The sequence below is a fragment of the Apostichopus japonicus genome, chromosome 16 (assembly GCF_037975245.1).
Source record: "Apostichopus japonicus isolate 1M-3 chromosome 16, ASM3797524v1, whole genome shotgun sequence".
Lineage (NCBI taxonomy): Eukaryota > Metazoa > Echinodermata > Holothuroidea > Aspidochirotida > Stichopodidae > Apostichopus > Apostichopus japonicus.
Window position 1 is genome coordinate 26,716,717 of NC_092576.1, and position 13,991 is coordinate 26,730,707.

The 13,991-nt window shown below is 36.5% G+C and overlaps 1 protein-coding gene across 2 annotated transcripts in view; it reads right to left on the reverse strand.

The window, feature by feature from the left end:
* The window catches only part of LOC139982026 (uncharacterized), a 98,385-nt gene that overhangs the window by 5,806 nt on the left and 78,588 nt on the right, over positions 1–13,991 (reverse strand). For both annotated transcript variants that reach the window (XM_071994525.1, XM_071994524.1), the window contains exons 8-14: positions 12,418–12,600; positions 7,190–7,262; positions 6,324–6,474; positions 5,450–5,579; positions 4,189–4,302; positions 1,871–2,028; positions 587–845 (exon numbers count right to left, since the gene is read on the reverse strand). In XM_071994525.1, coding sequence (XP_071850626.1) covers positions 587–845; positions 1,871–2,028; positions 4,189–4,302; positions 5,450–5,579; positions 6,324–6,474; positions 7,190–7,262; positions 12,418–12,600 — 1,068 coding nt within the window. The remainder of the gene's footprint in view (positions 1–586; positions 846–1,870; positions 2,029–4,188; positions 4,303–5,449; positions 5,580–6,323; positions 6,475–7,189; positions 7,263–12,417; positions 12,601–13,991) is intronic.

Below are 13,991 nucleotides of genomic sequence, written 5' to 3' on the forward strand. Positions count from 1 at the left end.
TAGAACAACTATTGGTTTGTATATTGAAGCATACAAGGTATGTATGGAAAACAACTATGGGTTTGTATGTTGTTCAATACAAGGTATGTATGGAGAACAACCATGGGTTTTTATGTTGAAGAATACAAGTTATGTATGGACATCAACTATGGGTTTGTATGTTGAGGAACACATAGTATGTATGGACATCAACTATGGGTTGGTATGTTGAAGAATACAAGGTATGTATAAAGAACAACTATGGGTTGTTATGTTGAAGAATACAAGGTATGTGCAGAGAACAACTATGGGTTTGTATGTTGAGGAACACATGGTATATATGGAAAGCAGGTATGGTTTATATGTTGAAGAATACAAGGTATGTATGGACATCAACTATGGGTTTGTATGTTGAGGAACACATGGTATGTATGGACATCAACTATGGTTTGTATGTTGAAGAATACAAGGTATGTATGGAGAACAACTATAGGTTTGTATGTTGAAGAATACAAGGTATGTATGGAGAACAAATATGAGTTTGTATGTTGAGGAATACATGGTAGATTTCGAGGAACACTGCTTGATATGTATTATTTCCACAAACCTGTAGAAAGTGAATAAAATGGCAGAGAGTTAGTCTGTTCATCTCTGGCAGCTCATCAATGACTTGTTGCGCCTCATCGATGTTCTCGCAGTGCTCAATGCAACGTTCATAAAACTCCATCGGTATGAGTGGCTGGTACAGTTCACGATACCAGAACTTAAGTAGGGAGGCTGGCACATGGGGATCAACGCACTGGAGAGGAAGCCACTGGTCGCACCGTAACTTGAGAGAATTGACTTCATCGATGTCTCCAGACACTCTGTTGAGAGAGGACACACAAGAACAGAGTCAACAAAGCACTGACGGGTAACTTTTGACAACAGAATTTCAATGATCATGTTGTCAGAAAAGTACACTAACAATGGGTAGTCAGATCTGTGCCCCTCACCCCTGCCCCCCCCCCCCCCCGTCAGCAAGAAAACAAGAACTGGATGTGCTTGATACTGGTGGCTATGTGGGAGTAACCAATATAAATTGTTACAGAATATTCAGGCAAATAAATAGATAGATATGTATATTTGTATCTGTACATGTGCTTTTTACGTGACCCGCCATGCGCGATCCAAAACTTCACAGCCAAACGACACTACCCAACCATCCCATTCTAACAAACAAAACTTAAGTCAAGCGAGCCAAAAAAGTAAATACGCCCACCGACCTGCAGAGACAAACCCCCAATTACCCACTCAAACTATCAAAAAACCACAAAAGGACGACCAGCACACAGCAAAACAAAACACCCCTCCCCAGCACACCACCGTCCAATAAAGGCAGCCCCAAAAATCGCCTTCAACCTGAAGGCGAATGTCACACTTCATCGCCTCCAGGACTGCCTGCCAACTTGCAAATGTTCCCCTTAAAAACTATATCGCATCTATTCCTCCAAATAATTTTTTTTCTAAATAGCACAAACACACATGTATCTATACATGTGTATATGTATATCTATTGTAAACATTGTTACAGCTGTGTATGATTGGGATCATTGGCTCTGGTTATCCTGACTTATGAGTTGTTTCATATGCTGTTAGATCATGAGCACTGCTTACAATAGTTGAACAGAACCTCAAATGTTGAACCAGCATCATCGTTATTACTAGAGTCGTTCAAAATTCCAAATAAAATTATAAAAAAAAGCACACTTCCGTCAGAGATTTGAATGTTTCCAATGAAATTTTCCCTAGAAAACACCAGTTTACGGTTTTCACAAAACCGTGCAAGCTTACTTCCTTGATTGAGTAACCTACAGGCTATATTGTCATTATTCGCATAAGGTCAACGTACCTAAAAATCCCTTCGGTCTTCTCCGCACCTAGCCGCAGTATTTCCTCTGTCAAGGCAACCACGATCCAGGGCAGCTTACGGTCAGGGAACCGTGTCTCCTGTAAGGCCATAACGTCCTCCAACATTTCGCCAAACATTGAAGGACTGCAGATAGATTCCTTTGGAAAGAGAACAGGACAAATTAACTCTGCAAGCTGTGACCATTAAATATTAAGTAGAAGTCCTACAGATGGGTTATAAAAGGGTTACAAGAACAAATGTACACTGTACCTCTGACATGTTACGAGATGGAATGATGACAGGGGTACTCCTGAAGGGGGAACAAACTTCAAATTTGCTGCGACGAGTGACTTTACGGAAGGACACTACAGGGAAATTTCAGCAATGTACAGACATGAGCTTTTTACCCGAATTCGCCGAATATCCGTGATTTCTTTTCTACCTCGGGGACAAGAACAATTATCCTAACACACTGTAGCATATGCAAACTGGAGCCTATACCGCAAGTTTTGCAAAGTTCTGTATTTTTTTTTACCCCAGGCTCATCCCTGAATGTAATAGTGACAATTGACGTTGTGAAAAGACCACAGGTTGTTTCCTATTGGAGGACAATCATCAAATTTTACACTGTATTTACAGTGTGTAAAAAAAGGTTAACAACTTCCAGTTGCTATGTTGAAGGACTACAGATCCCTTCAATGTAAAAAAACCAAAAAGTTGTCCTGTATGTTAACTTTACTATCTCTTGTAAAAACTGAAGGTTCAAAGGCAAAAACTGTCCTGGCACTATGACCCCAAACATTCACCAAATCCTATCACTTGTGCATCCATGCACAACATACTTATCTTTCCATATATAGTAAACTAATATTGCGATTTGTTGAATGGGGTTTGTCACCTGTTTGAGAGAAAAAGACGTTCCAAAAAAAAAAATGCTACATAAAATCCAGTGGGTTTTGTGATCGATCATTTGGTGCTGATCTGTGTTGGTTCAGCTAGCCAAGATTGATTGGCTTCACACTGTTGCATACACCAGCCTCTACAAACTAACTGTATGCTTCATTGACCTGATAACAATCAAAGGTCGTCAAGGGGATAGGAGGGCCTCAATGTTTCCTTCACTGATTAGGTTTTGTTTTTCCTTACCATTCTCTAGAATTGTTTTCTAGGTCAACTGTAAGTTACAGATGGTTTGGAGGCTCAAAATAAACCAGGAATTGTGTTTCACACTTCGTACCGTCCTTAAAAGAGACTTTATGTGTGTGAGGGAGTAACTTTTGTGTATTACTGATCAAGCCACATAATAATATTCACACTCTGTATTTATTTATTGATTTATTTATTTATTAATCTTTTTCATACTCTATACTTCCTTGCCCCGTCTTTTGTCAATCTTCAAGGTAGCCATTTCTGCTAGAAAAACTTGATACGAAAGCGTAATGTTAAAGTTGAACTGGTCTTGATTATGAGTGAATCTTTCTTCTTGCAGCAGCCTTTGGATGTTAACTTTGATAGATAACTCACTCCCTGGGTTCAATATTTACAATCTTCATTGTCATAGTTTCAATCGATATAATATACCAACCCGTCAAAAATATTAAAGTTCTCTAATTTGGTTTTAAGATCTGGTTTAGTGATGATATCAAAATAATTAAAATAAAATAAAACTGTTAGCAAACTGCTTCCACTAAAGAGCCTGTGTAAGAGAATGTGTAAAAGTAAGTTGGCCTGACGTTTCAATCCTAGCAGGATCTCCTTCAAAGGCTAAATGACAAGTAACAGTAACAGAAGGGACAAAAACACGCACAGAATACAGACAGGTTAATGAGCATGGTGAACACAATGAGATAGATGAAAGGGGATTATAAGTAGACTATGGATGGTGAGAAGAAACAGTTATTAGGAGATAAACAGTGGAGGGACAAAGACAGGATTAAAGGCACAGGGTTAGGGAATAAACTGGAGAGGGACAAAGACAGAAAGGTGTGGAGAAAAAAAGATCCTGCTAGGATCGAAACGTCAGGCCAACTTACTTTTACACATATCAAAAAAATTGTCAGATATCTCAACGACTTTAGTCAGATAGCCATCAAATGCGATCTAATTTAAAGTAACGTAAAGGAAAGGCTTTTTTTAGGAGCCGGTGTTTTATAACCATAATCATTCCACTGATTACAGTTAAATTGACTTGTTAAACTGCTTCCTCACATCTTGGGTATCATCATGATAAAAGTATGTAAATACCTGCCTGGACTCATCTAAGGAGATTATATAGATTAATCCAAGGAGATTAGTATGCAGTGACATACAAGACTTACCCTAGCTTGCTGAATTTCATCTTGGGATATTAACTTGGTCCCTTTCCTGGCACCCAGCTTGGAAGATCTCTCCAATCTCTTCAGGCAATAATCAGCATAATCCTTCACTGGTACCTGTAGAAAGTCCAGAGTATATATTACACAGACATGACCCAGGTCACATTAGAATCTCAAAAACAATCATAATTAGTGTAGCGTATATGAGGAGAATAGTATAGTGTAAGACATTGCGCTATAACAGAGTATATGGGGTATTTAGTACAGCATAATTTATGATAGAGAAGAGTATAATGTAATACAACAAAATATATCAGATACACAATAGTAGAGGATACAACATAGTATAACATGTATAGCATAGTATAGCATAGCAATGTCATACAAAGTAATATCAAATATACAATAGTAGAGGATACAGCATAGTATAACATAGTAAAGCGTAGTATAACATATAGCATAATATAGAGTAGAGCAGAATTGCATTCAAGGTAATATCAAATATACAATAGTAGAGCATGCAGCATAGTATAAAATAGTACAGCATAGTATAACATATAGCATAATATAGTATAGAGTAGAGCATAATGTTATACAGGATAATATACAAATATACAATAGTAGAGCAAAATAGTATAACACAGTACAACATAGTATAACAGATAGCATAATATAACATACTAGAGTAGAGCATAATGTAATATAGGATCATATAAAAATATACAATAGTAGAGCATACAGCATAGTATAACATAGTTTAGCATCATGTGTACAGTTGCATATATCAGAGTAATTGATTATAGTGGAGCACAACATAGCATTGACCATACATACCAATACAGCATAGGTGATAACATACATACATAACATGTTATATAGGATGTAGCAATGTTATGTAGCATGTTATGTAGAATACAGCAGGTAGCAAACTATTGTACAGTATAGAGTATGACATTGTGTAAATGGTATAGTATAGAGATTAATACAGTAGAGAGTGTAGAGGTTAATATACTGGTAAAGCATAGCATAGTATTATTCAGTACATCACAGTATAGTAATGTGTATAGTAGTGTCAAATACACACCACTAGGATAGAGTACAGCCGATTCTGAATTACACCTTCAATAGTGAATTGCTCTTTCTACACTCGATAGAACGTCATCCATACTAATCGCCGCTTAAAAAAAACAACTTTGAAAATAAGGTTACTTCCAAGGAAGACATCAAGAAAAAATCATAAAAATACAGATCAAAACAAACTTACTTTTCTGAGGTCGTATTCTCCGTCGATGTGCTTGCGGATGTAATTATCGAGGTAGGTGAAGAAAGTCTGAGTGGGGGGAAAGAAATTCAGCGATATACTCAGCAGCTCCCAGCCAGCTCTCAGACTATCCCTGTTGTTGAAATCAACCAAAGAGAGAGAGAGAGAGAGAGGAGAAAAATAATAAACTAGTGTCATCTTATACATCATGGAACCGTGATTTACTATTAAAAGTAGTTTCTTGTTGTCTATATAATTCTATGCAGCTGCGGGTTGTAGCTACATAATACCATGCATAGTACTATGCTACTATGTAGCTGCAGTTTTGAACTTACTAAAAGAAGTTTTCTGTTGTCTCAATAATTCTACACAGCTACAGTTTATAGCTACACAATACCATGCATAGTACTATGCTACTATGAAGCTGCAGATTTGAACTTACTAAAAGAAGTTTTCCGTTGTCTAAATAATTTTACGCAGCTACAGTTTATTGCTACATAATACCATGCATAGTAATATGCTACTATTTAGCTACAGTTTTGAACTTACTCTAAGAAGTTTTCTGTTGTCTAAATAATTCTACGCAGCTACAGTCTATAGCTACACAATACCATGCTTCATAGTACTATGCTACTATGAAGCTACATTTGAACTTACTCAAAGAAGTTTTCTGTCTGTGTCTAAACAATTCTACGCAGCTACTGTTTAAAGCTACACAATACCATGCATAGTACTATGCTACTATGAAGCTGCATTTTTGAACTTACTAAAAGAAGTTTTCTTCTGTCTAAATAATTCTACGCAGCTACAGTCTATAGCTACACAATACCATGCTTCATAGTACTATGCTACTATGAAGCTACAGTTTTGAACTTACTCAAAGAAGTTTTCCGTCGTCTGTCGGCACAGCTGCATGTAGATCTCATCTCTCAAGGGGACCAAACTCCATCCTTTGGTGATCATTTCCAGACAGACGCTGTCCCTGGTACATCCTTTCAATTGCCTGTCACCCATGTAGCCTTGAATCAGTGTGTACAGTCAAGGAAAACTCAATTAAAGGGTGTGAAGACTCGGGCAAAAAGAAATTTCTAATGCCGGTAATCTGACCTATTTTCGAATGAGGTGTAACAGAAGTGTAAGACACCACCATCGATCCCAGAAAATACGAACACAGCTTGCTACCGTCTGTAATTAGACACTAGTGTACAGTCAGTCAGTACATACAGCTGCGGTCAATACCTACAGCACAGTATACAAATGATACAGGGATGGACATCTCAGGTCCAGCTAAAGATAACAAGGTATCCCGTTTCATTACTGTTTGCATTTTGTAGCGACATGCACAAAATGTCACTTGCAAGCAACAGAAAGTTAACTATTACAGATGGCCGCACACGATTTGGGTCGAGTCTCCAATGCCTTTAATCAGTTACAGTAGATATACCTTTGCTCTCCCTTTTGCATTAATGCTAAACAAGACATCTTTATTCACGGTTGACAATGCCATGTGGAACAAGTCTTAGGCCAGCACGTTATTGACTGGAGCTCTATTCTCTTCTTTCCTAAATTATTCTTGTAATTTTATAAATTTACAAACTTTAACTGGGACTTAAAAATTACCAAAACATACATGCATGCACCCACACACTCACAAAATACACATCAACCTGACATAGATATCTCGTACTGTTGGCGTTCTTTAGCCTTTGTCCTCGCTAGCTCAGTAAAATCAGAAAAGGATATATTTGAATGTCTCCACCGCTTCTTTCTTGACTGCTTTATCGCCGGTTATCAACATCGGTTTCTTGATTGGTTCCTGCAAGAACAAACAGACCCTCTTAATTAAATACCAGGAAGCAATTGTTCACACAACAACATCCATCTATTTCCAATCACAAAAAAAAAATCTATTTCCAATCACGTTGGTATCGGAATATATTTCGCTGGATCTAACATAGCAAGTGGATCATTTTCATTTTTATTGCCACAGTCCTCACAAAACTAACTTTGTTTTAACTTCCTTGAAGTGGTATCTTTAACATGTAATATTAAAAGGTCACAAGTACTGCATTCAATTTCAGTACATAACAAAATGATCAAATTTCTTTTTTGAAAAGTTCCTTCCTGAAGGTTAACAGCCCCTGAAAATCATTCCCAGATGTTTATAAAAAAAAAAATTCCCATTTCTTTTATTGACTCATTTGACATTTATACCAATAGACATGATAATTTTGTGAGTTCTTTAGTATTACAATACAACTCAATCATTGCCTAACAATTAATTATCTTCTTATCTTTAGTTTTAATAGTACATAACAATATCAATACATACAGTGCAATCGCAGAGACAAAAACGTAAAATAATACTATTCAAATATAACAGGTCGCGACTTGCACAACGTTGAGAAGCAAAACATTACGAAGAAGAAATACTAAACAGGAAACCAAACAAGCAATGCGACCCTATAAAAAGAGCGCTAACTGCAACTGAAATCCTTCTTACTAAAAACAGTTTTAAATTCATGAAGGGAGGTCGGAGGATTGGGCTTATTCTTTACATAGATAAAATTCAATTTGTAAGTTGAACTTACATTTAGAGAGGAAATCTATACCCTTGAATTCCAGATGTTGTCAAGTACTAAATAAGACAGCAAATTGTCTCAGTTTAGAAGTAAGATTGTGTGTGCACTTGTTTTGTACTCTGACTGAGGAATTTAACAAAGGAATGCCAAGTCCTCAGATGTCATCTCCAAAGAATCACTATGTCCTCACAAGAATTCTATTGTTTAGGGATATTGGTTAAGTTTAGGGTATTTGGATTTGAAGAATGGAAAAAACAATAGGTTCATCAGTCTGAATATAAAACACAGTAGTGTGTGCATGTGTTTGGGAGTGGGGGGGGGGCATGTACAAGTGGGGGACATGTTCATGTGGGGGCCATAGATGGTCTTTTTAGCTTTTACACATAATCTGGGAGTTATAACTAATGATGATGAAAAACAAATAAACAATAAGAGTGGTAACTTTGCTTTGAATTTTCAGTTTTGTTCACTATGTTGTTTTTTCTCTCACTCCCCCATTGTTTTTTGGGGGTGGGGGAGTAATACATTGTTGCCAGTAAGCATGAACAACTATTAAAAGAAATCTGTTTAATTATATTACCAGGGTTCCATATAGCTGGGTATCCCAATGCAAAATGCTAAATGGTGCAATTGGTAATACATACCCATAGATGTATTATAACAGCTTTTAACATAGCAACCACAATATTTCATAAGTGGCAGCAGTGCTACATAAGAATGTTAACACTCAATCATTCCCTGAATTATACAAGCCTAGTACGACTGAGCCCTCGAAACACTTAATTGAAATCACAAATTGTTTCCTTTCACAGCTATTGGAACAAGACAACTGATAACATTAAAGCTGTTCGGGATGTAATTAGACCCTGCGAGACATCAATACAGGGAAACATGATCGGCATGAAAAGCCCTAAATGTTAGGATACCAGCGGCTGGAAGTCTCGTGTTTATTTCCCATTAACCAGATTAACAACACGGGAGGTAGCCATCGATAGGAAACGGTTCGACATTTGTGTTCATAGTTCCCTATGAGATAACAACCAGCGTATAATTAATTATTCATGAAAACGTTTCCACACAGTTTGCATATTATCCATTATAGTGGAGTGTTAGCTCAGTGGTTAATGCTGGTGCCTTCCAATCATAAGGTCCCCCGGTTTGAGTCACTCCAAGATTAATGTATGCCATCCAGTTACAGAGTTGTTGACAATTCATAATCATGGACGTTACATCTGAATCTAAGAGACTGACTTCGGTCAGCTTGCGGCTTTGATGAGCCAATGAGGCTTCTTCGCGAGTTCCTGCTTGCAGGAGGATCTTAAATACATACATACATACATTTGATGATACAAGGGGTGTTTAGGAGATCTATGTGTTTATTACTCACTCACCAGAGATCATACTAGGACACCATTAGACATGGACGGTGCACTTAACTAAGACATCAGTGCTTTGTACTTAATGTTTATAGGTTGTGAAACGTCTAATGCCGGTCATCTGACCAACTTTCGAATGAGGTGTAATATAAGTGTCAGACACCACCATCGATTCCAAAAAATACACAACACAGCTCGCTACCGTCGGTAATTAGACACTAGTGTACAGTCAGTACATACAGCTGTGGTCAATACCCACAGCACAGTGTACAAACAATACAGGGATGGACATCTCAGGCCCAGCTAAATATAACAAGGTATCACGTTTCATTACTGTCTGCATTTTGTAGCGACAAGAAGAAAACGTCATTTGCAAGCAACAGAAAGTTAAGTTTTTAAAGATGGCAGCACGCTGTTTGGGGCGAGTCTTCAATGCCTTAAATCCACAGAAGACTACACTACGTGACACTGTGGGAAGAGCTGTATCAGATATCACCCAGCCTTGTATTACTGTTATGCACCAGCCATGTTTATTTTTCAGAATAGCAGAATAACATCACAGGAGGCGTCTATAGGCGACTGTGAGATGTGACCGGTATTAGTGTCGTCACGTCTTGTGCCGACTTGTTTATTTTCTCACCCACACAGAAGCAAACAGTACTGCATGAGTTAAATCTAGATGGGAAGCAGGCTGTATCAGATGTGACCAGTTCAAGTAATAACTATAGGACAACAGGCCACTCCGCCACGGTTTGCATTTATTATTCATCGCATCTACGGGAAATGATCAGATGTGACCGGAACATTAATTAATATTAACGATAACAGTCGACTACGCCGCATCGTTTATTTTTGCATATATATACAGAACTACGAGTGTCTGGCCGACCGTGGGAAGCTATCAATTATGAGGACCAGTAGATTTAGATCAGTTAGGATGAGAGTGGCTGGCAGCGATTGCTTTCACTTCTCGAGAAGTGAATCAGAACTGAAAATAAGATACTGTGAGAATATGACCCCTGTTTATTATTATCTGGTACTACTTTTATCTGTTTACTACATTTAGGGTTCTATTTAATACCGTTTATTATTGGGTGTTTACTACTATCTGTTTTAGGCTTTTTCAATAATTGTCTTACGGAACTATAGTTTCCCATCAGAGTATATCCGTTCAGGTTTTTTATTTTGCTACATATTTTTTTATATATATATATTTTTATTATTGTTTAGTATGGGTGTTTTTAATATCGTTGCTTTAGGCTTTTACATTTGATGCCTTATTGGTTCTATATATTTAATATTTTGGTTTTTGTTACTATTTGTTTTTAGGTTTTACATTTGTAAAACCCTTGAGCAGCTTTGCTGATTATGCCCTATATAAATATCACTTATTATTATTATTACCATTATTACCAGCAGCTTCCATTACTCTTGACTGAGAGTAATTTATTTGCCAGGATATTAAAGGCAGTCTACCCTCTAAAGATTGTTTTTTAAATTTTTTTATGCCATGTTTCTTAACGAGCCTCAATGTCCTCTCAAGGAACTCCGATGAAGATAAGCATTGCAACTGGACTTTGCCTTCCATTCTTTTCCATTATTTTTCTTCTTTTTTTTTCAAGATATTACGCAACTTTTTGCATGTTGTTTCTCCGATGAAACCACAAATGTACGGGACACGGTTATGTTTAGAGAGATGTGTTGCCATGGAAATTATCACCACCACCACCAACCCCCCCAACCCCAACAAAGTTTTCACAGCCATAGTTTTTCCCCTGCATCCCACGATTACAGCGTTGAACTTTCAATTAACTAATTAATATTACGATTTCCCCCGTTTCAAATGGTCTGCACTGAGATGATCTACCTCAAAGGTCATGACCCTCAGAGGCTGATGTTTTGATTGTCCAAGTCAGTCTCCAATTGACTAATAACAATATCTTAGTCAATTCAAACCTATTTAAAACGAGCCCCTCCTCCCCCTCGATTAATCTGTATTGGTCAAAACTTTGTCCACAAATAATATCATTGACAGAAAATACTACGAAAACCTCCTTCTTGATTGCCACCATTTTGCCCTTATTATTTCAACTATTTATCGTTGATCCTTGATGCTGGAAATTGATTTCCTCCCGTTCCTAATTAATCTGGTAATCATCATTATCGTCATCTGGTACGTAATTAATAGGATCCTTGTCCCTCTATTGTCCTCTCGCACCTTCCACTCTTGGTCCTGGGTGACCTCTGCTTCCTGTTTCACACCTCCCATACTGTATCTATTATTAATCACATCTCTCTCTTTTAACCAGCTTGTTCCCATTTGGAAATGACCAAAACTGGTAGTTCCTGGACGGGAGTGTAAAAACATCTCACTCCATAGTCTATTCCAGCTGTTATCACCACCTCGTTACCGATTATAAACCGTGATATTTTTCATACCCACCAACCCCCCCCCCCCCCTCCCAAAAAAAGAAGAAGCAATTAATACACTAAACTATTTGTGCAGCAGTTAGAGGAAGTAGAAAATTTTGTACCATTTTTAATTGATTGAATTAACAAACAGCAAGTAAGGGGAACCCTATCAATACAATTATTTTGTGTGGAATTCGTGATTTCAAAACAATTTTACAACTTTTTACAATCTTTTAGGAACATAACCATCTATAACTTCATGAATATAACATTCATTGTTCTTTGCTGTGTAACACATACAGGCCAAAGATAAATCACTTCTGAAACTTGGAATACTTTTGTTTCTTGTTTAACAGCAAATCATCATCTATCTCGAAATTGAGCTAATGAACTAATAATTTGTGGGTTGACCTTAAAGTATGAGGATATGTTTCCTCCAACTAAGTATAATAGAAACTAAGAGTGCAGCTGTTTGGAGGGGATTGGTAAGAAGGCAGGGCTATAATTAGAGAGCCACACCCTCCTCTTTACACCCCCTCCCCTGCCCCCTCCCCTACCCCCTCCCCACTATCCACTGCCTCCAATATCTCTTTCCACTTACCTTCGTCCAGCACAACATGTTTGACAAGGACACTTTCTTCCTCAACAGACCTTTCTTATGCCTGTTGAGGTTTTCAGCAGCATAATTCTCCAAGTCGCTTTCCGATGAGCTGGGTTTCTTGGGCTGTCCCATTACTGTCAGGGAGGGACTAGTCTTCATGGCGGATGGTATTGTCCCATGTTTCTAAAAGTTCAAGAAATAAATAAATATATATATTAAATAATATATATATATATATAATATTAATTTATACTAATTATATTATATTAATAAAAAATTATATAATATAATATATAATTATATAATATTTAATAATATATATATAATATTAATTATTATATTACATTAATATATATTAATTGTATTAATTTATACTAGTTATATTATATTAATATAATATTAATAAAAAAATTATATGATATAATATATAATAATATATATCATATTAAATAAAACATATATTTAAAAAAGGGATACAATTGGAGATCTAATTTGGCATGAAATACTGAGAGAGCACTGAAAGTTTTCTTTTCTTCAAGAGGATAAATGATATGGCATCGCACGGTACATTGTATGTATTTGAAATAAAATGAATAAACAAAATTTAAAAAAATAATAATAATTACAACAACAACAATAATAATAATGATAATAATATTCCAAATAATAATAATAAATGAGACTTATATAGCGCCAAATCAGTAAACAAAAGTCACTGCTCAAAGCGCTTTACAAAGAAAGTAAATTAATTGGTAATAGTGCCTCATCCAATAAAAACATAAATGCTCCAAGGCGCTGAAATAGATCGGATTATGGAACGTAAAGAGAGGCCATACAAAGACCTTTGTATTTATTGAACCATATTTTATAATGAAACTCAATATTTTTAAGATCAAGGAAAAACTCACAACTTAGAGAAACTCTACCACTAAATTATTTCTATGCTACTTATTAACTAAATACACTGGGAACACACACAATAGGCATAACTTTACCATATGAGTACCATATGAATACCATGGAGCCATGTACCTAGAATATATATTATAAACTCATTGCTATATTAAAAAAAATGATGTTTTTGTACAGTCACAATGAAACTCTCAACCCCCAAGCTTTAATATATATGCTGTACATACCTTGTCATCCTCACACTGTGTAGCTATACAAAATTTACACATTTCAGAAAAAGATAATTTCCCGAGTCTTTTGTTATCCATGTTTCGTAAATCAGTAGAAGAAAAAGGACAAAAAGCAACAAAAATATGGGGGAGATTCTGATAAAGGTAGTCTTTCCCTTAAATACTTTTTCAAAAGATCCTCAGCGGCCAATGAGAAAATCTCCCAAACGTTAAAAACGTTTCAAATCTCCCAAACGAGAAAATCTCCCGAACGTTAAAAACGAGAGAGATGATTATAACTCGAAAAAAATGTCTGAGGGATATAAAGTCAACTCCACAAACTGAATAAAGTGAATATCCTTTTATTACACTGAACACTGATCCAGCTCGACAGAGTTGACGGAAACAGATTTAGAACTCGATCCACACAGAAATATAACAACTTCCAGAGAT